This window comes from Mercurialis annua, linkage group LG8 (assembly GCF_937616625.2).
Source record: "Mercurialis annua linkage group LG8, ddMerAnnu1.2, whole genome shotgun sequence".
In the NCBI taxonomy this organism is placed as follows: domain Eukaryota; kingdom Viridiplantae; phylum Streptophyta; class Magnoliopsida; order Malpighiales; family Euphorbiaceae; genus Mercurialis; species Mercurialis annua.
In genome coordinates this window covers 6,034,556-6,062,389 of record NC_065577.1, presented here as the reverse complement: position 1 = coordinate 6,062,389, position 27,834 = coordinate 6,034,556, and the positions used below count along the sequence as shown (strand labels likewise).

At 33.4% G+C, this 27,834-nt stretch overlaps 4 protein-coding genes across 4 annotated transcripts; 1 reads left to right on the top strand and 3 right to left on the bottom strand.

The window, feature by feature from the left end:
- Window positions 1–310: 310 nt before the first annotated feature.
- On the bottom strand, window positions 311–3,294 carry LOC126660903 (uncharacterized protein At5g49945-like; the record flags this gene model as incomplete). The annotated part of the gene is given in 6 exon segments (XM_050354616.1): window positions 311–728; window positions 731–785; window positions 877–1,080; window positions 2,759–2,810; window positions 2,812–2,870; window positions 2,872–3,294. Coding segments are annotated over 6 exon segments (1,017 nt in total), but the record flags the coding sequence as incomplete, so codon positions are not given.
- Window positions 3,294–4,771, bottom strand: LOC126660902 (protein WHAT'S THIS FACTOR 9, mitochondrial). The gene has a single exon (XM_050354613.2). It carries the CDS (start codon window positions 4,701–4,703, stop codon window positions 3,390–3,392), a length of 1,314 nt encoding a protein of 437 aa, XP_050210570.1. The 5' UTR covers window positions 4,704–4,771; the 3' UTR covers window positions 3,294–3,389.
- A 5,842-nt stretch (window positions 4,772–10,613) lies between these two features.
- On the top strand, window positions 10,614–18,525 carry LOC126660169 (uncharacterized). The gene is made up of 14 exons (XM_050353518.2): window positions 10,614–11,002; window positions 11,126–11,215; window positions 11,285–11,349; window positions 11,446–11,546; window positions 11,737–11,826; window positions 12,419–12,541; window positions 13,153–13,230; window positions 13,706–13,791; window positions 13,966–14,014; window positions 15,114–15,170; window positions 15,255–15,385; window positions 16,215–16,298; window positions 17,107–17,176; window positions 17,944–18,525. The coding sequence occupies exons 1-14, from the start codon at window positions 10,746–10,748 to the stop codon at window positions 18,373–18,375; spliced, it is 1,713 nt and encodes a 570-aa protein (XP_050209475.1). The 5' UTR covers window positions 10,614–10,745; the 3' UTR covers window positions 18,376–18,525.
- Window positions 18,526–19,242: 717 nt separating this feature from the next.
- On the bottom strand, window positions 19,243–22,411 carry LOC126660170 (uncharacterized protein At5g49945-like). Its single transcript, XM_050353519.2, has 3 exons — window positions 21,321–22,411; window positions 19,811–20,014; window positions 19,243–19,721 (listed from the first exon to the last, which is right to left on the bottom strand). The coding sequence occupies exons 1-3, from the start codon at window positions 22,311–22,313 to the stop codon at window positions 19,491–19,493; spliced, it is 1,428 nt and encodes a 475-aa protein (XP_050209476.1). The 5' UTR covers window positions 22,314–22,411; the 3' UTR covers window positions 19,243–19,490.
- Between the last annotated feature and the right edge of the window lie 5,423 nt (window positions 22,412–27,834).

Genomic DNA, 27,834 nt, shown 5'->3' with positions numbered 1-27,834 from the left:
CTAGGTCCGCCAATTGGTCTTCATTATTTGTGAAAATAAATTTAAAAACTAAATTAAACTTTAAGTTATTTTAATTAATTTACTAGATTTAGTTGAATAACACCAAAATAGATGGAAAAACTAAACTGTTAACCAAAACAAGAATAAAAAAACTATATCATTTAATTTTCAAAAGAGATGGACAGAACTGTAAATTATAGCATATATGGAAGATCTTATAGTAATATTCTCTTAAATTAAATATAATCTATTAATTTTCAACTTATATAAATATTTAGATAATCACATACGATATATTTATTTTAGATACAATCATAAAAATTAAATAATTTTGAATAAATAATGAATCATCAAGCATGAATACAAATCAAATGGACTTGAGAGTCCATGAACCTAAATAGTCCTCATCACAGTTGTGAGATATCTAATTATTTATATTAACAATTAAAAAAAAAGATCTGGTTAGGAATTTGCAACTGAAACAACAAGAACCGAAAATGATGCTTAGCAAGAGACGTGCCAAATATGCATATTCTGTATAACATACCGAAAAGGCAGGATTCTAAGGTAGTGCATTTTCATTTTCGGCATTGCTTTCTTCATCTGACGAGCACGCTGTTTTGCTTCTTTCGTACAAATAGCCGCTGTGCCGATCTTTGCTTCAGCCTCCTCTAGCATTCTTCGAGTCTCCGCCTTCTTTCTTTGCAATGCTTCTTGCCTCACATTTGTTCTTTGTGCGCTTCTTGGGCAGCTTTTACTCTCGTTGATTCTGTTTTAGACCGAACCTGCGCTAGGAAAAACAGCAGAAGTTTTAAGAGCATGAAAATCACTCAAGTATAAAATTACACTAAAAAAGGAAAATATCCGCGGACCCACCTGGGAACTCAATTTGTAGCAGCCAACTTGATCAATGAAATAAGGAACCAGTGCCACTAGTCGAGTCACATCTACCATGTTGTTGGCATCTGGAAGAGCAAATTTGAATAGCAGCATCTTCCTGTGTGTTCCCGGATGTTGGTCGGAAAAATGCATGGAGATGAAACCGTTACCACACTTCTCAAAAGCTTTTTCCCCAATTACCTGCAGCATTTCACATGCAATTCAAATTACAGGGGCAAAGGAAAGTAACATAAGAAATACCAGAACTGCTACAGCTGATCAAACATGCTGCCAGAGCAAACTGAACCTCGTCTCTTTTGCCAATTTGGCCTGATAATACACTATTCCAGTAACAAAAATAATAAAGCTCACTTATATGCAAAGGGCTAGGGAGTACTAGAAAAAAAATTAAACGGATAGCTAGGAATGTTTTTCAAGTTGAGGCTAAATAAATTGTTTCTGTAAAAACACTAATATAAGAATCCACATACAGACTAAGTGAAAACAATACAATAGCCAATACTTCGAGTGATAGCAAATGCGACAGAACCAGCTATGAAGTATATCTACATATCCCAAAATCAGCACTGTACACATCTAGTCATAGAGCTGTCTTCTACAAACAATGTAACAAAAAAAAAACTGTGCACAGAAGAATTCTTCAAATTGTCAACATAAGAAGCCCACATGGGTATAAAAATTCCACCTTCATGTTGGAGAATAACATAAGATTTAATTGACTAGCATATTAGTTAACTCTCTGCGTCCTATTGGTTTTTGGTGCAACATGTTGGACTGTGAGTTCGTCATTCTGTTCCATTTGAAGGTTCATCCATCCGCAAGATCATCTAACAATATCCATAAGTAATGCCATATATAGTATGAAAAATCTTAAAAAGAAACACATCTAGAGATTACAGAATATCTTTAGGTTTGAAAAATCTTTAACTAAATAAAAAAATCTAAAAGTACGGAATATCTTTTTTGAGATTAGTCATAGCCATAATCAAATCAACTCACTTGAGCCTTTTAATCCCAAGTTACAATCATATCCATAAGTGTGCTAACAGCGCATATCAAGACAAATGTTAGTAACTGGGCATGGGAACACCGGATGCAAGCCAACTAAGAGAATGCAATAAAATCTATAATTTACGGTGTTCAGAATTGAAGTGGGATAAAAAAACACGGAATTAGAAGGAAAAAAAGGGAAGAGCAGAATCTGGACATGGAAGAGAATATCCTCGTAAAGTTGACTTGGAAATCAGGATGAGTTAGAGTTACTTTTTTAAAATAAAATAAAAATCGCTTGTTTGAAAAATTAAAAACGAGTTCCTGATAATCATTATAATGTTACTAGAAGATTTCAAACTAAATTCACTACAATACCTAGTTAATCTACAGCTACCAGCTATCTTAATCATTAACATAGCAAGAGTCCAGCTTCACCGGATCAAAATAAAAAGACTGCCACTATGTATGACACTATGCAATCAGATCAGAGTACCAAAGAAAACAATTCATTCTCATTGTCTAATCCCAAATTCATCACATACCCTCTTGCGAATTCCTACATTGAAGAATATCCGAGTCGAACATGCCAAATAAAGATGGTGCAAATTTGAATAACAAATGGCTCCTCCCTCGTGAACATGGAGTCGTCGTCAAGGTACAATATACCCAGAAATTTATTATGAAGTAACACTAACAAAGCCGAAAACATATAATACATATGGTTTCTAATCAAAGTTTCAACCAATCAAGGAATAATTAATGTAACAGATTATAGAATTCAAAAACTAATGCAGTAGGTTATACGAAAAAAGCATCAAAATACAACTAAAGTACTACTAATAACTAATTAGAAACAAGATCAAACCTGTTCAAGCACCGCCTCAGTGATCAAATCCCCAGCAACCTCCTTGGACTCAAATAACTGCCAATTCCTCGCTCACCCATTTCCTCCCAACAGGATGTTGCGCCACAACCCCAAGCAAACTTATGCAGATCCCTAATCTCTTTCTGCATAGTTTTCGCAGCTTTCTTTTTTGCAATAGCAAAAACAACCTGATCCATAGCTTCATCATCATTCATATAAACCTCAAAACTAAGCGCACCCTTACAAGGAACAATCATATTATAAAGTCTCGAAATCAAATCATGCCTACTCTTCAACTCCATTGTAGCTAATAACCCTTGACAATATCGCCTCCCACTCGCGTAAAATTTAAATACATTCTGCCCTTCTTTTAACAACAAAGGCGAATCATCTCCGTCTCCGACGCCTAGTAAACTAAAATTCTTCTCAAAAATCGAACATTTCTTGGCAAATTTCTCCGCCCATGATAACGCTAAATTCTCATTCTCTTTTTTACCAGCAAAATAGTAATTTGAAATGATTAAACTATTTATAAACCATTAAGAAATTGATAAGTGAACTTACCACCTAAGAAGCTGCAAACATACGACCATATCTCTTCACAGCATTTTCAGCAATGATTAAAACAAATTCATGATTCGTACTTGACAGCTACATCACTATGCATTTCCTCAAACTCGGACTCTGAAATGTTCAAGTCCTCAAATTCAGATTCAGAAGACTCATTCAATTTCTTCTCCTCTCCTCCCAAACTTTTATCCATTACTTTTCTCTCCTTCCTTTTACTAACCGATGAGGCCACTTGCCTTTTCGACCAATAACCTAAAGTCTCACAAGCTGATTTTCGATGCTTATCAACAACTTTATTCATCAAATGGATATATCTAAATCTCATACCCATCAAAGGCTGCTTCACCACCAAAAAATCCTTCCTGTACGCCTCTCTAAGAACCACAGTCTGCGTCCTAATCTTATTCGAAACATAAAAAATCCCAGGATGATGCACTAAAATCTTCTTAAACCTATCTCCAAATCCTAAATACTTGCCTAAAATCAACAAATTCTCCTTCTCAATCTTCTTTGAAACTAACAGCCATAACACCTCATGTAAAACCGCAACACCCCATTTCTCGGCATGATCCCCATTCGGATTCAAATGAAAAGCATTCTCATAAGGTGAAATATAAGGCAAACCCTGCCATTCAAAAAGCCAATCTTTAACTTTCTTATCTAAATCGAACCCGTTCGGATAACTCAACGAAAACCCAATAACCTCGCCTTTCTTAACATTTCTCAAATCCCCAAATGCCACTCTTTTCTCCATTTCACTCACACCCAACTCATCTCTCCAACAAACCAACTCCAAAAAAAACGTTTCTTTACCATTAAAGACACAATCTTTCCCTAAAGAAACATGAAAATAATCAGGATAATCAGACAACAATTGAGTAATATAATTAACAGGCAAGCCCAAATCAAACCCAAATCTATCAATAACATGTAAAGGCAATCTATTTACTTTAGTCAGCATTAAAAGCTTAGCTAACCTTTGAGCCACGTCAGCTTTATAACTGACAGAACTGTAAACTGTTTGTTCTTCTTTGTTTACAGACAGGGCATGGTGGCTGAGTTTGACATGGAAAGGGAGTGAAGGGTAGGGTTGGAATTGAGTGAAAAATGAAGGGTATTTCTGTAAAAACTTTTGGGCTGTGTTTGGGAGGTTTAAATTGGATTTGAGAAGTGATAATGAAGAGAGTGGGAGTGATTTTGAAGGTGAAGAAATGATTTGGTTCTTGAGGGAGATGACTTGTTTGAGGTTTTTTTCTTTGGAGACTGCGTTGTCTAGATATGGGTCGGGTACCCATTTGACCCTGGCGGCTATAAATGTCCGGAGGTGGCGGCAGTGGTGGTGGTAAGGTGGTTTGGTGCGATGAAGATGCGGCATACTGCATATGAAGGATTATTTGAGTGGAAGTGGAGAAGTGAGTGAAGAAGAAGATGTAATAATGGGCTGGACTATTAGCCCAAGTAAAAGTTGGCCTTGCTTTCTATACAATGCATCCTACAGGCTTTCACATTTTTAAGATTTAATTATTAAAGAGAAAATGACAAAACTATACAAAAAACGCTCTAATATTGCAAAAATGTTAAGTCAATCCTATTATTACATCAGCACCTGCAAAAATTGACACATTACTAACAGTACTCACTCTATCCAGCAGCTGACACGTAGCAAAAAGAAAGACACAACAATAACACGAAAAACCACTTTGCTCATCCAGTTAATGCGCGTCACCTGTACAAGATATTAACAAAAAGAACGGATTTGATTCCCAGAAATCAAAACCACAACAAACGCAGAATTTTCTTCTCTAATTGATTAAAATTGTCAAACTGAATATATACATTAAAAATACATATCATTATTCATCATCTTCTTCAAAATTAAACCACCATTGTTCTTCCACAAAGAAATTGCAGAGCTGAATAAAAGTAAGTTGTTCCAATTTTTTAAATTTATATATCATAAAACTCACAGATCTGTATCTCAAATGTATGTAGATGGAATCTATACTCATTATGATGCAACACAGTAGGCAATAGATTGAAAATAGCTATATGGATTTTGAAGTTCTTGGAATGATGATTCAAAAAGATACAACCTAGTTTTTAATGGATTTGTTCCTACGAGTCTAAAAAAATTCTAATTTTGTGCCTGTTTGAAAAATAATACCGATTTTATGTATGGGCCACCCAATCCACATTCTTGGAATGTGGTCTGGGTGAGCAATCCGCATTCATAGAAAGCGGATTGGTTTTAGCAACAATCCGCATTCTTAGAATGCGGACTGTGTGTTACAATTGTTTGGTGAAATATATATTTTTGTCCTTAATTTAAACCAATAATTTATTGATTCCTTCTTATTTTTCTCATTAATGTAAATTATGGTTAATAGTTTTCTCAATTCATTTCTTTAACTTATACGAATTTTCTTTCAAACTTTTTTTAACCTAACGATCAAATATTCGATTAAAATCAATTATTTATGTATTATTTAAGTGTAAAATTAATTTATAGGTGTCCTACGAAGTAGGTCGTAATTATAAAAATTTAAAATTTAAATTTAGGAATTTAAATTTTAATAATCGATTTTGAACGGAACAAATGAACTTTATAAGGTATATTAGAAATTAATATATCAAAGTACATCTCTAAATGTAAAGTTAAAAGAACCGGATAAAACCCCAAAATTAAAATGTCGAAGTTTGGAAGTTTCGACGTAATATAAAAGTATATAAGTTAAGAATATAATATATATATATATATATATATATAAAGGTTCAGTTTAATCCCTAAACTTTTTTCACCCATCATATATATATTGGGTGTTATTCAAAGTTTTTATGTATGTTTTACTATTATTATTTGTGTTTATTTGGTGTTTTTATATTTTTTTCAGTACTATGAAAGATTTCGACCTCTTGCCCGTGAATTCATGTATTGTATTTGCTGATATTTTAAGTATTATTGGTTATTAAAGCGTATGAAATGCTAGCATGTGAAGGTGAAATCTCAAATGCTACTTTAAAGGGGGGTGAATAAGGTATTTTAAAAATTAAAAGGTGATTAGCGTTTAGTTTAGAGTTTGAGAGGTAGAAGAAAGAACACATGCAATTTAGAGTGGTTCTGTCACGACCCAAATTATTGAGCCGCGACCGGCGCTAGAAAATGGGAGTGTTAGCTCCAAAACCCGTAGCAAGCCTAAAATAACTAAAAACTTTTTCGCAAATATTAACATTACAGGCAGAAGCACATACGTCATACATATATAAACACATATCTACAAACATGTCTAGAAAAGGCAATATAATTACACGGGGACATTACTTCTGTAGCATGTATATACTGGCCCAACAGTACTATATGCAAACTAGTGTCACTATCACATTACAGGCGTCTAGCCTCGTGAGACAAAATAACTGACGTGGTCCACAAAAAGATATAAACAAACAATAGTCATATAAACAGCAAACATAATACGACTGTTACTGGCCACGACTCTGACAGAAGTCTACCACTACTGCACCGCTACGGAAGTCAAGAACTGTACATGCACTGTTGACTTCTGGATCCAAAAAATGGACTCTAGCTAGGTCCAGACACTAAGCGCCTGAAAATGTTAAACAACAACAGAGTCAGACTATGCTGAGTGAGTTTGCAATTTACTGACGGTATTACAAAATAACATTGCATTTCAATAAAACATTAATACAAAAGTACATATACATCAAGTATTTGATCCGATCAAAACATAAAGCCTGAAACTTAACACAACCTATATATCCTTTATCATGTAAATCGGAACTCAAACTGATCATTTGAACTTTTGGCCTGGTCCCGGGATAGTTCAACCGAGTTCAACCGCTGCTTAATACCAAGTTGTGGGTCCCGATATAGTTCAACCGAGTTCAACCCACTAGATACGGGTCCTGAGATAATTCCACCGAGTTCAACCTCGTATCTACTGATAATTATCCATCTTTGATATACGAATTCGTGCGCACTCATCATATCATCATTTATAGTCTAAACTACGCTAGACTGACTCAATTACTGATGATCACACAGCCTATTGACACCCAATAGGTAGTTAGTTTCTTCGGATCGCACACTAGATTCTTATACATAAGCTTTGATAAAATCATATAACATACCAGCAAATAATATAGGATGTGATGCGTTTAAATATAATGCATAAGATATACTATCAAATAACTTTTATAGATAATACACGAAAGTAAAATGCAACTCACTTGAACCGCTATCCAATCTATGACGTGGTCGATATAATAATATACTCGTATTAATCCACGTCTGCTGACCTCACCGCTTGCTGACACCCTGTTACATATTAGTTAATAATTAGTAGTTAGACGTAGGGGTGAGCATTAAACGGTCAAAACCGAATAACCGAACCGAACCGAACCGAATTAATCAAACCGAAATATAATTTGAAAATATGGTTCGGTTACGGTCCGAATTTTTAAAATTTTGACTATTCGGTTCGGTTTACGGTTTTTACAAAAAAATAACCGTAATAACCGAACCGACCGTATTTAAAAATTACATTGTTTTAAACTTTCATATACTCACATTTATATATTAAACTTGTTTAATTTTATAGTTTTATAATAAAAAAAGATAAATATAGATTTAATTTAAAGCACATGTACTCTCTAAGTTAAATTTTTCCATTTTTTTTTTATTTTTTAAAAAACTGTTTTTTTTCTTTCTAAAAACCATACAAAAAATATTACGGTTTTCGACCGAACCGAACCGAACCGAACCGTAATATTTGGGTTTGATTAATACGGTTTTGATATAATTTGGTTAATACGGTTCGGTGACCAAAATTTTTAAAAAACCGAACGGTTTTGAATTTTTGGGCGGTTCGATGACCGAACCGACCGTTGCTCACCCCTAGTTAGAAGTGAATCTCATGTTGTATGCTTAATACTTGTAAATTATAGGTTTAGATTATTTTAGTTTCATTCTTAATGTAATTCGTGAATCCGATAACCTTAATCGCATTCACGGCTTAATGAATACCGCTTCTTGTATTCACTTGATCATATGACTTTCTTAACATTTTCTACAATAATTAATTACTTAAAATCGGAAATCTAGGTCACATAGGGGCAAAATTGCCCAATTGGTCCTTTTGGGCCAACTGTGCGGGCGCACAAGAGGTACTGTGCCTCCGCACAGGTTGCTGTGTGGGCACACAGCATGGCTCAGCCACGCACAGCCCCGGAAAATCCTTTTTCGGGCGCCTCGACGTGCTCCGACGCTCCATACACCCACAAAACACCGCTTTCTCACAAAACCCATATTTTTGTTTCTCCAAAAGCACAAAAACGACTTAGTTATGATGAATTCAATATAAACGTAGCATTTACTCTAAAAACAGCCAACCATTCTTCAACTTTTATGCCAATAATCAAACTCTTACCTTGATACGAAGCTTGAGATCGATAGAGCTTCTAATTCTGAAGAGATTGAACGAAGAAATTGTGAGGTAACTATGGTGATGAGTGATGAGACGGAAGTCTCTTGACCCTTCCTTTTTCTTCTTCTTATTTTATATTCATATCCTTTTATATTATGGCTAATGTATCCTTTTAATACTTGTTTTCTTTATTTGTTATTAATCATTCGTTAAACTTTTCTTTTATTCGATTTAATCAATCCATAAATCGATTTATACTCTAATCAATTTGTGTACGTATTATTTATATCAAAAAATAATACGAATCCAAGAGTCAATATTTTTCGTCAAAATCCTTTTTAATTACGATTCTCGAGAATTAATTGGTTAATTACAAATTTGGGTCTTAAACTTTATTTTGTAACATTTCTTAACATTTTCTTTAGTCCCAATTGTATCTCTCTATTACCGAATTTTTCGTAGTAATATCCTTGAAACCGACCTACTAAAGTTTTATTCATTTTAATTTCAAAACTTTCTCCAATACCGCCCCTCCAACAACTCAAAACTTGACACATGGTCCAATTGAATAATTTAAACTAGCGGGGTATGACATGTTCGAATCATAAACCGATTCTACTCCACTACTCAATCAAAGATTGAGATTTGTAATAAATTCACTAATGGGTGTTTTAAAGTTAACATCAAACTATTACAATAAGTGTTTTTTTAGAGCTCAACACAAACTGACGAAGTGATTTTTCAAGGCTAATCACAAACCTACTAACACTAAATGATTAAGTAAGAATTGATAATCAACAAAGAAATGAAAAGCAATCAATACAAATTGATGCACAATGAATGTTTAGATAAGAGAATTGAATGTTTGTAATCTTTAGTTGTTGATAAAGTGTCTAACCAAATAAATATGGTAGACAAGGGGTATCTATAACCTCAATAACAAGTCTTTGAGTCTTCTAGAAGAAGCTCAAAAATTATGCTGAAAAGCACTGGGTAGCGCCCGCGACCTCTGGCGTCCTCTGAAAATCCAAACGGTCAAGTGCCACTTGGCACCTCTTCATTGGGTCATTCAAATATGATCGTTGAGGAAGCAACGGTTGGAAAAGTCTCGCCCGCTATGCATCTGAGTCGCGCCCGCAACTCATGAAGTGAAAATAAGGGTTTGATAACCATCTGGGTCGCGCCCGCTAAGTATCTGAGTAGCGCCCACGACTACCTGAAGGTAGCGGGCGCGAAAAGTTTTTGTAATTCAAAAAATTAACTTTTTCGATTCTCGCTAGCAACTTCCGAATCACTCCACGATGGTTTTAATAGGTTTCTACACACTAATAAACTATATTAGAACCTTTAAATTGATTGTCAAAAGTCAAAATTAAAGAGATTAAAAGGACTTGGTCCAACAGAAGGCTTGGCCTAATGATCAAGTCCTTCCATTTGCATGAGGTTGGGGGTTCAAACTCGTGATTCTACCCAGACCGTAGTTTGTCTGATTTAAATTTGAGAAATACAATTCTCGCTAATTTCCACTAACAACTAATTTAGAATAGGTCTAGTTTTGATTAAAAAAATATTTATGAAATTATTTCGATAATATATTAATTAATGTACAATTAAACTAAGATATCATACAAAATATATAGCCATAAGTGATTGGATTTGTCAAATATAAATAAATTAAAATTTAAAACATCATATTATTAGTATTTATAAAAATATAAATTAGGTATTTTTATAAAACAATATTAATACATATTTTATAAATATTTTTTTATTTAAGATATTTCATAAAAAATACCAAAACTTTTTGGTAAGCAAAGACACAAAAATAAGTTCTTGTTTGTTGAAGTAAAGACACAAACTGTTTTTGCAGGAAAAAGCCAATCTTCCTTAATTTCATTTCACACCCTTTATTTATCTCCCCTCTTAAAAACTCCCTCTAAAAACTCCACTTCACAAAACTCTCTCACACTTCATCAATGGAGGATTCTACACTGAACTCACATCTCTCACCTTACACCCTTCTTTTCAAAGCTCTATCTCTAATACCCTTTACTCATTATCTTCTCTTCATTCTAATCACACTCTCAATCATCCTCTACAACTTCCTAGAAATTCATTTCTTTCATGATTTATTGTTCACCTTCTTTAATGGTGATCCTGTCACTCTCACATGTAATTTTTCATCTCAGCTTTATCAATCTGTTGGTTCTAAGTGCAAGGTTCTTCATGGAAGGTGGACAATCTTTAATCTTTAATCTTTATTATCAATTATCATATAATAATATTAATCAGTTGTTATAGTTTGATTAGTCATTAATGGAATTTAAATTTGGTTTCTTGTTTGATTGTTTGATAGGTTTTCTTCAACTCCTTGGCTGTGTAGTCCTCATCTTCAAACTGGTTTCTTGAGTTTTTGTGGGAATTCTCCCGATTTTGTTTATAAAAGGTTAGTGCTTTATTTGGTTTTGTTTAATTTTACTAGCTTTTACTTTATTGGGTTTCTATCTTTGTTTAGGCGTTTGTTTAAGGCTAGTGATGGAGGAACAATTGCTTTGGATTGGCTTAGTTATTCTGATATTGGTATGTGTTTGATCTTTTTAATCTAAATTTCTGTACTTTTAATTTATTTGATGGTGATGCATGAGATGGAATTTGTCTTACTAGTGTAATTTACAGTTGACCAAGGTGTTTCTTATAAGAGTGATGATGTTCTACAAGACGATAAGGCTCCGATTGTGATAGTGATTCCTGGATTAACTAGTGATTCTGCTTCTGCTGTAAGTTGTTGTGTGATGAATTCTTATGTTAATGCATGGTTGACTTTAGACATTGAGTTAACTCGTATGTTAAATGATCAAAAGGTTCGCTGGTCAAATCAGTTTTACCTGTTTTGATTATCCATTCAAAGTTATTTGACTTTGAAGTCATTTTTATTTTAATATCTAATGGAAATGTACCGTGTAACAGTATATAAAGCATCTCGTTTTTGCAATGGCAAAGAAGGGTTGGAATGTGGTTGTAAGTAATCACAGGGGATTGGGAGGCGTATCAATGACTGTGAGTATGGAACTCATTTACAAGCTTTTGATTGCTATGCATGTTTTGTAATTTACTTTTCATTGATAAACCTGTTTGCTCTCTCTTCTTTTACCTCCTTCCACCCTCTTTAACATTTTCACAAGTATTCAAATTAGTTAAAATATTAAATTGATCATATTTAAGGTATCTAGTATATGGGCAAAAAGTAATGGATTTATGTTCTCTGCAATTGCTGATTTACAGGTTTGTTTGCCTCAATAATGGCTGTTTCTCTAGCGAAGAAACAAACATGAATATCTTATTAGGGGATAATGCATTCACTGAGTATCCTTGTCATTTAGAGCTTATTCATCATTACCTGGCAGAACAACAAAATTACAGCATTATAAAGAAAAGAAAAATTTCTAATAGAATTTCGAAGGAATTCCAATTCGACTTGACTAAACTAATCTAATATATTTTCCACACTCATTTTAATTGCTTGATATGAGTTTTGTTTGTTTGGTATTTGAATATCATCTTTCATGTGTCAGTGCTAGCTTTAATGTTGATTAGTATATTATCTTAATTGGTGACTAACTAAGTGTCTTGTTATAAATTACATGCCCAGTCTGATTGCTTCTATAATGCTGGGTGGACAGAGGATTTACGAATTATCATTGATCATGTTCATTGTCTATATCCAGAAGCTCCCCTATATGCTGTTGGAACTAGCATTGGCTCCAATATTTTGGTAAATAATTACCTGAAATTTCCCTCGCTGAAAGTTATTGGTGTTATTTTGAATGAAAATCAATTTTTAGAATGTTGAGTAACTTGAGACTGTTTTACATTCAATCTCTAAACTTTTGCAGGCACACATTTTAATCTTAAGATTTCAAACATCTAATGCCTTTCTGCATAAATTTTTGCATAGTACTACTGCACCTTTAACTTGAATTTGTCTCTCTCCTCTCTGATTGGTGATTGCTTACTATGCTGATGTTTATCATTGTCAAAATAAATGTGGAATTTTTTCCTTCTGAGAGCGGATTTTAAACTAAAATCATCAATTTCATGATTAGTATATGCAGACGTAGGTAACGATATTTATGAAATGATTTGGAAAATGGATACTGTTACAACTAAGAACCTGTTTATTTTGGAGCAATTAGTTTTTTGGTTGATATTGGTAAGACCTTATGATCATAGATGCTCTGTTCCATATTAAAATAACCAATCATTCCAAAAGTTTAAACTTTGATTCAATATCTCTTGCACAATTTATGAGTCGGATATAAAAAAGCAGATAGTGTGTATTGTGTATATATTTTACTTTCTTTTTAATGCAAGTATGTCTTCCAGGTAAAATATCTTGGAGAGGATGGAATTAATGTTCCTCTTGTTGGTGCTGCTTCTATCTGCTCTACTTGGGACCTTTTGGTTAGTACTCAATTCAGAATGATTTGAACAAATTCTATTTGTCTTTAAGTTAGACTGTACTTTATGATATGTTTTGCTTTTATTAATTATGGAAACTGAATTAGTTGGGGCAATAATTTTGGTGCATGCATCTCTCTCTCTCTCAAAAATATATGCAGAAAATGCACGGTCACTTCAGCCTAAATGCTTTCTAGGTTTTTAATGCATAAAATATAAGCTTTTATGTGATTACTTAGAATTGTGTAATTGATTAAGAAGTTATTAGAGAAGAACATTTGTGAGGAGAATTTATCTTTTCTCTATGAAAGGAAGATCAATGATAAAACTAATGCAGTATGGCCCTTGTTAATTTAAAAAGTCAATATTTTGGTTTTTGGTCTTAGCTACTATGAGTTTTAAAAGTTTCTCTACCATCAAGAGCTGCAGTCTTTATGAGACTAATATAGCAAATCACAATTTATTGGTTGCTTTTCAGATATGCGACAGGTTCATCAATCGTAGACTTGCACAGAAATTTTATAATAGAGTGCTAGCTACTGGCCTTCAAGGTTTTGCGCAGTTGTATGTCTATATTACTTGTTCCACTATGTTTTTGACATTCTCTCAGTTTAATATTGGTGCTTAGGGTAGTAATATTGTAACAAATCATTTATTAATTATTGCTTATAGACCTATAACTTTACTGTGTGGTGCCAACTATCTTTGGTTGTTTAATTAATCCGTAATTTTCTGCAGGCATCATTCCATCTTGTCTCGTTTAGTAGATAGCGACATCCTCAAGCTGGTATCTCTCTTATTTCTTTTGTGAATTTTACAGCACATGATGAGTTGCTCAGTGAATAACCTTTTGAGATTGAATTTACCACATAAATGAATTTTGGACTTGAGTTTTTCAGGGTATTTTTCTCCTTGCAATCTAAACGAGATTGTAGAAACAAGTAATTGTCAGGTTATTGATGTTATATCATACTAATAAAAATGTTTATTGCCCTCTGCTCTCGCATATGGCTTTTAGGCTGTTTTCCATTACCTTTACCATTTTGGTCGATAAGATATTCTTAAGCACCTCATTCTTTCATGGCCAAATGTCGTAAAAAGGCCAAACCTTTCATAAAAGTTTCACAAAAGTCCTGACCTTTCAATTTTGTCGATTTTGGCCAAAAACAAATTATTTGGTTTCAATTGTGGCCAACTCTCAATTTGATTTCAATTTGCCTATGTGACCCCTATGTGGCATGCCAAATATTGAAAGGTCAGGACTTTTGTGAAACCAAATAATTCATTTTTGGCCAAAAATCGACAAAATTGAAAGGTCAGGACTTTTGTGAAACCAAATAATCAGTTTTTGGCCAAAATCGACAAAATTGAAAGGTCAGGACTTTTGTGAAATTTTTGTGAAAGGTTTGGCCTTTTTACAACATTTGGCGCCTTCTTTCATACTGGCTTTCTAATCTTATTGCGAGTTGAAGATGAACTATAGGCATAAATGATTTCAAAGTAACCTACACTAGAAACTGCACTAATAGAATTTGATCATGTTACTATTTAAAAAATACGTAAGTGTTTTTGTTGTTTTTATTTTCTTTCTTTTTCTCTAAATAAAATTAAATGCAATTTAACCTATATTATGAACTAACTAAGCCCTTCCCGGTTTATTATTTGTTTTTTTTTTGGTAAATCAAAAGTTCTCAAGGGGAAAAGGCTATTTATAGTTTTGAACCTCCTATGTTATGACTTATGAGGCCAGCACTTGATTGCTAACATTTGTTTAGTATATGCAAAGATGAGAATAATAATGTCTGTACAGACTGAGCACATGGTTCTGCTTTAATGTGCTTATGCTTCGTGACTTGTGATGAGAAAATGATTTTTTCCTTTGTTAGTCTCGGTCAGTAAGGGACTTTGACAAGCATGCTACTCGAGTCCTTGCCAAGTATGAGGTAAAAGCTGTTCATTCATCCTCCATGTCAAAGAAGGTGCTATATGTATTCTCTTGTTGACTAATAGGATTGTCTGTTTCCCAGACTGTGGATACGTATTACAGGCGTTCTAGCTGTGTGAATGTTTTGGGTAATGTATCAGTGCCTCTTATTTGTGTGAGTGCCCTGGATGACCCAGTTTGCACGAAGGAAGCCATCCCATGGGATGAGTGTAGGTGAGTAACTAGTATCTTATCGGTTCTACACACCCTAGGACTTGGTTTTATGGCCATATTTCATTAGTTGTAGCATTGCTTAATGTTTAATATTTCACTAAATGGTCTTTGAAACAAACATTAGGCCTTAAATATGCATGCTTAAGCCACAACTTATCAAGCTTTTGCAATAAAAGAGACTCTAACCCTTACGTCAACTGCATATATAAGGTATACATATAATACAACTCACTTTCCCATTTACGTGTAAATGCCATGCCTTACCTTCTTTCCTCAAATTTTGTTTTAATCTATGTTAATTTTGTGGGTAGAAAAAGTTTGAAACAGATACGCAATTATCAGACATGCATATTTTCACTACTTTTCATTTATTTCCATCATTTTGAATTGCCAGTGTCATGCCCATATGTAGGTGGCTTTGTATGACATGGCAGTCTAGGATAAAGCGAAAAATCAAAATAACTATTTATTCTAATTTAAATTGAGTTTCTCATGCAAGGATTTGCTTAACAGTCTCCCAAGTAAGTTGCACCTACACTTGTGACAGAGAAATAGCCTTGGCCTTGGATAGAAAATTGTATATTTATTATTTATGGTGTCCCGGCTGTCAAACCATGATCAAGTGAAGTCATGGCAGTCTACAGAAAATGTTTTAGTGCATATCTGGGTGCGACATACTTGCGTATTTGAATACGCTGAATTTTTCTGCAGTACTCGCACAATGTTTGCACTGATGCTTACATTGTCATTAATTACTGTATGATTTTGAGACCTGATGCACTTTTGTCAATATTACATTTCTGTTTGAAACTGATCTGCTTGACTTTAGGGCAAATGAGAACATTATCCTGGCTACCACAGAGCACGGAGGGCATCTAGCATACTTTGAGGGCATAACTGCAAATAGCATATGGTAACTGGCAGTTTCCTCCTTTCAAGTAATTCTGTACTATTACATCAGGCACAGAAACCTGCAAACTAATGTGTACATTGTTTTGTTTGAAGTTTGCATTTGCAAATGTTGGGTTAATAATGGTTCCCGATTCCTCATCCTGTTTTTTGCATTCAATTTTTTTTCTATCTTAATAAAATAAAATTTTCGCTCACCACCAAAGAAGAGAAGGTGGGAAGACTGAGAGGATCTATGCCCACAAGAAACCGTATGCTAAATCTATCTATTTTTGGATTGTAAAAGTTGTCTTGGGGGAAAACCCCTGAGCTGAGATCTTAGTTATGTCCTGGTATACCTTTACAGTTTCTGTAAAGGAAGCTTATTGTTGTTTTATGATGCTTCCTAGTTTTTGTCTTTCCTAGTCTACCAAGATCTTAGTTATTCCTAATCTTAGATAGACTGTAATATTCATTCTAGGAATTAGTTGGAAAAGCAACCCATAGAATAAATTAGATGAGTGATAATCAAGAAGCAGTTTTCATTAGAGGTGTGCAAAAATAGAACCAAATCAAACCGACATATTCGGTTTCGGTTTCGAAAAAATCAAAATTTCTGCTTAGTTCAGTTTGAACCGAATGCGCATCTCTAATTTATGACTTAAGACCTGTTGCACATAAATAAGATTGGGACAATGTTGTGGATACGCATTTCAATTATTTTGGCCATATTAAATATTAATGGTCATCTTATGTGTTACGCCAAATTTTTTTAAATGATGGAAAGCGGTAGTGTGATGTTTATGTTTAGTTGTTTCTTCATGCACTTGCAGGTGGGTGAGAGCTGTTGATGAATATTTTGATGTCCTTCACTCTAGCCCATTGAGAAACAGAAGAAAGAAGGTGCAATTTTTTTCACTCATAATCTCTTAGAAATTGTATACAGCTAATTAAAATATCATGATGCCTGCATCCACATGCTCAGAAACATGCGCGCGCACAAATTTTAAACGATAAGTAACAATATGTATATGTAAGTGCTTGAAACGGAAAGATATGGAATCTCTCAATTATTTTTAGATTTGAACCAAAATTTAGAATTACAACTACTTGCATTTCTTCCATTTACATCGTAAATGTAAAACAAACTACACTTTAGAAAGAAACTGTCACATCCTATTAAAAGTGAGAAATTGGAAATTCTTGCTTAGGAAACATTGATTTTTCTATTTAACATGTTGATTTGATAGTCTTTTTTATCTCTCGTCTAGATAATTTTTAGGTGAACTTGTTCACCAGGTAGGATTATCACTTCTTTTAATTAATAGCATGACACGCGGCATAGTTGTATTTGAATTTCCAATTAGTAAAGGATACTTATTTCTATTTAAAAAAGTTAATTCAATTACCAATTTATGTGGCCTCTACTGATTGGAGATTTTAATCTAATCACTTCACGTGTCACTCACTATAAGTGATGAACTAGATTTATCTAAAACATTCTCTTTTGTGAGGGTGTGCACGTATCCTGTGACACTAAAATCAGAATTTCGGGATTGGAATGGGAGCTTTATCGTGTAGACTAATCTATTTTGCAAAGACACTCAAAATTTAAAATAATAAACTCAAATCTGTCGCTTGATGAATAATATTGTACGAATATCTTGTAGGCGGAAGCATCCAGCTTGCCTGTTCCGCATGAATCTTCAATCGATCAAGCGCCTTACGTGAATGTCACAGATGGTGGGATGGTAACTGCAATAGGCGGCAACACACAAGCTGATGAAGCAGAAGAGGAACATGAGGATGCTATTAGAAAGGATGAAGAACCCGTTTCCGAGATAGAAAACAGCGCTAACAAGACGGAAAAAACAGATTCAAGAATTGATCTGAAACGGCCATCAGTTCAAAATCTGAATGATCTGTTTGTTTTTGTAAAAAGAAACTTAGTTCAGCTTGGACGACAGAGTAGAGTTTCAATCTGGCTGCTTGCATACATTGCTGTCGTAACAACTTGGCCAGTGATGGGTTCATCTATTTTCTTGTTCATCAAGAAAAGGTTCAAGAACATCAATACTCCTTCAAGACTGCTCAGAAGATAAGATAGCACACAAAATCAGGTTCTTTATTTGTTTTTATTTTTTACCATACAAATTGTAGACATTTGATGGATTATGTCATTATAATTTTGTCAGAATAAAGCCAAGTTGTACCAGTTTCGAAACCATAATAAATATGCCAATTTCAGCTCATGACTAATGTAGAAGCTTGACTGGTAATAAAAATTTGCGCCATTGGAAGCATCACAGCCCAATTAGCCATCGCATCTGCTACTCGATTTTCTTCCCGAAAAACATGTGCAATCTCAATCTTCCAATTCCAAGGTAACATGCATTGAATATCCTTAACGAGCGCATAGTTGGAATTACTACGAAGCTCTATGCCTTGCAGCATTCGAACTACACATAAACGGTCAGTTTCCAGAATTGCAAATTGAAGATCCATCTCCCAAGCCAACCTTAGAATCATCCCAACTCTCCATAGCTCTGCTGCTACAGATGAACAAGTCCCAATATTCTCAGCAAATCCCTTAATCCATTTCCCAGTATGATCTCTATACCCTCAGGCCTCAGCATAAGCTCTTCCAGTGGAATGTTTCATGGCACCATCTGAGTTCAACCTAACTTATCCCATCCAACAACCTTTTCAGTTCTTGGATTTCTCAAAATGCCTGTTTTAAGGATATATTTTCTATTTCAAAACCATAAACATAACCTTGAGGGGCAAAATGGATCTTTATCTTTATTGATTTGAAAATTACAATTCAAAATATGAAATAACATTTCTATTTTGGATTAACAGATTCGCGGATTCACTAGTTTTAGCAGAACAAAAATTAAAAAAAAATGATGTGCTATTAAATTCATCCCAAATGAACAAAAAAAATAAAACTGTTCTAAGGACTCTCATAACAAGTTAAAACGTAATTCTAAGAAAAAAATTACCATTCCAAAGTGTTTCACCTCCGTGAATTCAAACCCTCAAAGATGGTAATATTTGCAGGCTAGCTAAATTTAAATTAGGAACAATTGCTCAAATACAATGCCTGAGAGCATGGAATCAAGAAAACCCATGCTAGACAAAGAAACACAGCTACAATGTAATTGGGACCGAGTACCGCCCGACTGCAGCAACAAAAACGAGGAGGATGACAAATCTAGTGAGCACGGGTCATTTTCATTTTCGGCATTGCTTTCTTCATCTGACGAGCACGCTCTTTTGCTTCTTTCTTACGGATAGCCTCTGCACCGAGTTTTGCTTCAGCCTCCTCTAGCATCTTTCGTCTCTCTGCCTTCTTTCTTTGCAATGCTTCTTGCCTCACATTTTGAAGTTCTTTGTGCGCTTCTTGGGCAGCTTTTACTCTCGTTGAATCCGTTTTAGATCGAGCCTGCGTTAGGAGATACGCTAAGGTTTAAGAAAATGAAAATCGGTCGAGTAAAAAATTATGCTAGAAAAGGCAAATATCAGGTGACTCACCTGGGAGCTCAATTTGTAGCGGCCAACTAGGTCGATGTAATAAGGAACCAGTGCCACCAATCGAGTCATGTCTGCCATGTTGTTGGCATTGGGAAGAGCAAATTTGAATAGCAGCATCTTCCTGTGTGTTCCCGGGTGTTGATCGGAAAAATGCATGGAGATGAAACCCTTACCATACTTCTCGAAAGCTTTTTCACCAAATACCTGCAGCATTTCAGATGCACTTCAAATTACAGTACACATCTAGTCATAAAGCTGGTCTCTACAAACAATGTAACAGAAAAAAATTGCGGACACAAAAAATCTCAAACTGTCATCATAAGAAGCCCATGGGCACTAAAAGTCTACTTGCTTGTTGGAGATAACATAAGATTCCATTGACTAGCCAATATTACTTTGTGCATCATTTAGGTTTTTGGTGCAACATGTTTAACTTTGAGTTCGTCAGTCTGTTCCATTTAGAGGTTCATCCCTCAAGATCATCAATAATAAAGTGTCGAAAATCTTAAAAAGTAACACATCTAAAGATCACAGGATACCTTTAGGATTAAAAAATCTTTAGCTAAAGAAGAAAAGAACAACTAAAAAGTATATAATATATTGTCTGAACTTAGTCATGGCCATAATCAAATCAACTCATTTGAGTCTCTTAATCCAAAGTTAATATCATATCCACAAGCGTACTTAAACTTAACAACACATATCAAGACTAATGTTAGTAACTGTGCATGGGAACACTGAATGCAAGCTGACTAAGAAAATGTAATAAAATTTATAACTTGCAGAGTTAGGAATTGAAGTGAGACGAGAGAACAGTGAATTAGAAAACAAAACAGAACAGAAGAGCAGAGTCTGGAGATCATGGAAGAGAATGTCTTAGTAATGTTGACTTGCAAATCAGAATGAGATAAAAGAGTTAATTTAAAAAAAAACATTTGTTATAAAAATTGTAGAACTGAGTTCCTGATAATCATTATAATGTTTCTAGAAGCTTCAGAGCTAAATTCACTACAATAACTAGTTAATCTACAGCTACCAGCTATCTTAATCATAAACTTAGCAAGAGTCACGCTTCACTGGATCAAAATAACAAGACTGCCGCCTAGTATAACACTATGCAATCAGATCAGAGTACAAAGGCAAACAATACATTCTCATTGTTTAATCCCAAATGCATCACATCACATACCCTCTTGGAAGCCCCCACAATGAAGATTATCTCAGTCAAATATGCCTAAGAAAGATGGTGCAAATTTGAATAACAAATGGCTCCTCCGTCATGAACATGGAGTCGTCAAGGTACAAGTATACCAAGAAATTTAAAATGAAGTAAAACTAATAAAGCCGAAAACATGCAGTACACATGGTTTATAAACAAACTTTCACCCGATCAAGACAAAATCAATGCAAATGATAATAGAATTCAAAAATTAATGCAGTAGTAGATTATACGGAAAAAGCATCAAAACCAACTAAAGTACTAATAACTAATTAGAAACAAAGATCGAACCTGTTCAAGCACAGCCTCAGTGATCAAATCACCAGCAACCTCCTTCGACTCTGAAATAACCGCCAATTCCTCGCTCACCCACTTCCTCCCACCGGGATGCTGCGCCACAACCCCCGCAAACTTCTGCAGATCCCTAACCTCTTTCTGCATACTTTTCGCAGCTTTCTTCTTTGCAATAGCAAAAACAACCTGATCCATAGCTTCATCATTCATATAAACCTCAAAACTAATCTCATCCTTACACGGAACAATCATATTATAAAGTCTCGAAATCAAATCATGCCTACTCTTCAACTCCATTGTAGCTAATAACCCTTGACAGTATCGCCTCCCACTCGCGTAAAATTTAAAAACGTTCTGCCCCTCTTTTAACAACAAAGGGGAATCATCCCCGTCGCCAACGCCTAGTAAACTAAAATTCTTCTCGAAAATCGAGTCCTTCGTGGCGAATTTCGACGCCCATGATAACGCTAAATTCTCATTCTCTTTTTTACCAGTAAAATAATTGATTATAAAGCAAATCAAAAAAGAAACGCACACAATTTCAATCACATACGATTGTTTCTTCGGTAGAATTTCTGTAGACTTCAAATCGGCGCTTTGATTACCGTCAACGGCGGCGGATTCGACAACTTTTTGGATTTCCGGCGGCGGTTGATGAACGGGGACCCCTTCGAATTCATCTTCATCCCAGTAATCGAAAGCGGACGCCGTTGACGTAGATGTAGTGGGCTTTGGGATATCGGAATCCGAATTTGATGAATCCTGGTTCGGATTCGGGTTTGAATCAAGATTTTCCGGTACAGGATCTGAAGACGATGTCGTTAAAGGAAGATCAGTGCGTTTAAACGAATCGGGGTTTATGAGTTCTTCTTCTTCTACGACGTCATCGTCTTCAGGTTCGAAGCCTTCGAAGTGGGAATCGGAGGTGGTCAGAGACGGCGAGATGACGAGGAGGAGGAGGAAGAGGAGGAGGAAAACGGGTCGGGTCATTATGGTAGTGGGTTTGGGTTTGTTCGGAGAGGGAAGAAAAAAGATGGGAGCTTTAAGTTGTATACATAGTAGCTAGCTACTTGGTAATTTGGAGCAGGTAAGGATACTTCTGAAACTGTGAAGTAAAAAGTAAAAACACAAAGGGTCACTTCACCCCCTCAACTTGGCACAAGAGACTAAAAACGTCATTATTGAATAAAGTGGATCATTTCAACTAAAAAGTTTCACATTTTCGTATCAAAAAGGCCCTTCCACAATCGCACCCTCCGTGCGTGTTACACCCTCAATTACGAACTGAAAAAATATAAAAATATTTTGTTCATTTTTTAAATTAACATTTAATCATTTTTAAATTTTAATTATATCTTTTTAATTTTAAAAATTAAAAAAATCTAAGGAAATACAATAGGCTAATCCTCTGAAAAAAAATCTCCACCTTTTAATTTTAATTCATTTGCACCCTGACGTTGTAAAATTACTAATTTTATCTAAATTATAATCTTTTCGGTTTCAATTTCACCGTCAAACATTAAAATCCACAAAATCCACACCTTTTACTTTCAATTACACCCTCAAACACCAAATTGACTCTCTTTTTTCAATAATTCACATTTTAACAAATATGCAAAATAGCCATCTTCATAAAATTTCAAAATTAAATAATAAATATTATTATGTTATAAAATACACCTCTTCCTTTTTTTGGACCTCACCACCTTTATTCCGTAAAATTAACTCTAATTAAATTTTTAAATCGTTTTTGATTTAATTTTTTTCAGAAAAAATTATATTGTCCCTCCGGTGTGGAAGTGAACCATACCTCACCGCCTTCACTCCGTAAAATTAATTTTAAATTTGTTTAATTAAATTTTATATCGTTTTTAATTTAAATTTTATTGAAAAAAATTTTGTGTCCTTCCGGTTTTGAACCGAATCAGATCTGGTCGTCTCCCTTCCATGAAAGACAGGGAAGATGACGAGTTGGTCGTCTTCTTTCCATGGAAGACGACCAGCTCGTCTTCTTCACATAGAAAACAAAGAGGTCGGCTTTCATGAGAACAAGACTGCTTGCTCGGAGGACGAACGACGAAAAATAGACGACAACAAACTAACAATGGTTAGGGATACGCAGGTGGAGGATGTTTTTTAATTATTTAGTTAATTATTTTTTTTAATTATTTATAAATGATATATTAAAATATTCACTCAAATTAAATTAAATTTTGAAGGAGCAGTTGAAACCGAAAGGTTATAAATTGGATAAAATTGGTAATTTTACAACGTCAGGGTTTAAATGTAGTGGAGTTAAAAGGTGGACGTTTTTTCAAAACCTTAGCCTATACAATATAATTAAAATAAATATTAAAAAATTAAAATGGTAAGAATCATTAAATATAGGCAAACCAGAAGCTAATATAATGGTGGCAGAAGTTGAAAGCTTCAGTGCATAGCTGAACTTGAAAAAAAAAAGCCTAATGCCTCAAAAAATTCCGACCTTTTAACCTCTTTTTAATTCTATCCTGACGTTGAAAACTGGTCAATTTTATTCTATTTCGCATTTTCTCATTTCAATTGTGTCCTAGTTTTTTAATTTTCACAATTTTTTTATTTATATGATGAAATCATTTAATTAACTAAGTTTAAAGATAAAATTAAATTTATTTCCATTCAAAAAATTACAATTTTTTTATTTTTAAAAACTAACTAAAAACCATAATCAAATTAAAACTAATTTAAATTATTAATTAATTTAACTAAATCTAAATAAATTTTTACCATATACAATTAACATATGCTAGACATGTAGAATGTTTTTTAATTTTTTTCAAATAAAAAAAATATCAATTTAATATTTCAGCGTACAATTGAAACACAAAAATACAAAATAGGGTAAAATTGACCAGTTTTCAACGTCAGGATAGGATTGCAAAGGGACTAAAAGGTTGAGATTTTTTGAAGCATTAGGCCAAAAAAAATGTAGAAGCTTTACTGGTAATTATCACTCAACTTGAATTGGCATTACTTGAAACTAGACCTGGCAATTCGTGTCTGCGGGTTATAAACGGGTCAAATTTGTTTAGACACGAACACGATTAGGCTAAACACGAACACGACACGATTATTAATCGGTCTGACATACAAAACCCAAACACGACACGGATATTACACGGGTTACACGACACGTATAAACACGTTTATTTAAACGTGTTAATAGATCAACCCGTTTAAACCCGTTTAATTATTTAACTACTTTTTTAATTTATTTAATATAATATTAAATAAATTATTACTATATTTTGAGATAAATACTATTTTAATTATATATAATATAAAAAATTTAATTAAAATTAAGAATTTAATAACATTTAAATTATAAAAATAAATAATATTTAATTAAAAATAGTTAACCGTGTTTAAACGGGTTTAAACGGGTTAGGCGTGTATAACCCATTTAGACCCGAAATTAATCGTGTCATAAATGGGTTGAGCCGTTTATGACCCAAACCCATTTACATCAAACCCAAATCCGTTTAACTTCGTGTCGTTTCGTATCATTTAAGAGGAAATTAGACCCACCACTACCAAACACATAAATATTCTCACATATACCATGCGCTATTCATCCTTTAAAATTTACGATACAAATTTAACCATTCTCAGATTTCATCTTTTCTCTTTCTTTTTTTACGATTTTGATTTTCAATAATAAGGCAAGAACCTGAAATCCCATTTCTGCTTCCCGATCCACCGCGCTTTTGTTTCTCTTTTCCTCCGATATATCTAGACAACATCTGAAGCTATCTCTGCTCCCTGCGCCGTCGAGGACGATGTCTTCAGTTATACTTCCAAAATTAAGGTTAGATCACTCTTTAACTGTGATTAATTGGTTCAATTTTGAAATTGTTCAATACCCATTGTTTCTTTTGCTGATTTACAATTGTGTTTCGCGTTTCAAGTTATGAATACCTAACAAATTGCAAAGGGAAAAAACCCAAATTGAAACCGATGTGAATTCAGATCGGAATAGAGTCAGAAATGGTTCTGTCTTTTTATTGTTCTAAGAAAAAGAGGGAGAAAAGAATTATGAGTAGAAAATCTGATTACTTGACCTAGTGTTTGTATGATAAATGAAGGAAAGAGTGGATGATAATCCCAAGTCATTGAAAAATAGGTTCAATCAATTACTTTGAACAACATGTTACTATCTTAGTTACTTTATTTCTTGGGTTATAAGCTATTCTCTTAAGAATGTCTACTTGATCAACATTCAACAATTTTTTTATTAAATCACTTTATATGGGTTTGATCATAATGTTTCATATGTGGACATTTCAATTGATACAAATTGTTAACTGCATGCAAGTTTTTTTTGGGTCCATTTTTGCTAAAAAAATTACATGTTGACAGTTTATTAATTTTAAATTCTTAAATTAGTTTTTACCTAATGTTATGTTAATGATTGTCTATTATTTTGTTTGTACTTTATATTTTTTATAAGATATTGGTTTGCTATATTTATTCTAATGGTGTTTTTTCTGTTTACCAGATTTAATAGTTTGCTATAGGTTTTCTAATGGTGTTTTTTCTGTTTACCAGTTTTATTTTTATGGCTGTTGTGGGAATGTTGCTAGGAAGGTGTTTGATGAAATGTCACAGAAGGATTTAGTTTCTTGGAATTCAATTTTCAATGCATGCTTGTCTTGGTGAAGTGGGTATTGCTTACAATATTTTCAGGCTATCTAACATATCTCAGTTGTAGGTTTTGATGTCAAGTTTCTTGGAGCTTTCGGAGATGGAAATCTCAAAATGTATTTGTGTACCTCAAGTTATGATTAATATACACTCTAAAAAATGTATTGAAGTGTTTATTATATGACTTTGAAGTTGTGGTTAATACATTAAAAGAAATATTCTTCTATAAAATATTTTTAGTTTATATTTATATTAAATTTATCATTATACTGTTATTGCACATTTACTATTAAGCTAACAAAAAATTTCCGAAAAGGTTTACTAATAGATTTGATCATATTCACCAATAATAAATCAAATTGTGTAAGGATACTTTTACTACAATAAATTGGTAACCAATGGTTAACATTAGGTAAACAGTCGGTTAACTTATAATAAATTTTATTTTGAATATATCATTTATAAAATCGTTAGTAAACTGTTGACGAATTTTAGTTTTGTCGTTAGTGAGCCAGAGATTAGATGTTTTTTGACGGTTGAGTCAAGTATTTTGGTGATGAAGGAAGTTTTTGATTTGTAATTATTATGACTAGATTTGTCGTTGGTCAATAATTTTAGATTTAAAAAAAAACGATTTAGGGTTTGTTTGACAATTGCTGTTGCGGTGGTGAAGGCAGAGGGGTTTATAGTAAAATTTTGTAATTATGTTTTTTGTTGGTTAACCAATGGTTTACCAATGGTACCCCAATAATTTTGTTTGTAATACATTGTTAGTAAATATTAGGTTAACCGTTGAAAACTTTTAATCATTTTTATTATAATTATATGGTTAATAAATTGTTGGTAAACTTGAATTGTGTATTTTAAACATATTGCACTTTTAAAAAAATTAATAAATTTACTTTTAGTACACCGTTAGTTAACCGTGAGTAAACTGTCGATAAATTTATAGTTAATTTCCATCTTTTAAAAAATTGATATAAATTTTGTGACAGTACACCGTTAGTTAACCGTGAGTAAACTGTCGATAAATTTATAGTTAATTTCCATCTTTTAAAAAATTAATATAAATTTTGTGACAGTACACCGTTAGTTAACCGTGAGTAAACTGTCGATAAATTTATACTTAATTTTCAAAATATTATTTCCATCTTTTAAGAAAAATAGCAAGCAAAGTCGCAATTGTAAAGGACAAACACATATAGTAAATTGATAGTAGAACAATAGTTAACAACCTATTAGTTAACTGATAGTAGACCGTTAGTAAATTGATAGTAGAACAATAGTTAACTACCTATTAGTTAACTGATAGTAGACCGTAAGTTAACTACTCGTTTAGTAAACCAAAAGATAAATCAATTTTGTATATATTTATAATACTGATAGTAAATTAATATTTATCTTTTAATAAATTGATAGTAAAAATTGTATCTTTTTACCAAAATATTATTTCCATCTTTTAAAAACAATAGTCAGTAAAGTCGCAATCGTAAAGGACAAATAAATATAGTAAATTGATAGTAGACCAATGGTTAACTACCTATTAGTTAACTGATAGCAGACGGTTAGTAAATTGATAGTAGACCAATAGTTAACTACCTATTAGTTAACTGATACTAGACCGAAGTTCACTATTATTAAACCGATTATAAACTAATAATGACTATTAGTAAATTTTTAGTAAACCAATAGTTAAATATTAATAAACCGAGTGTAAAATTAATAATGAATTTTTTTGATATATCGATAGTTGTTTTTTTCATGTTATATACCATGTATTGAATTCATTGCATTATAAGAAAAACTCTCTTCTCTTTTATCTTCTAAA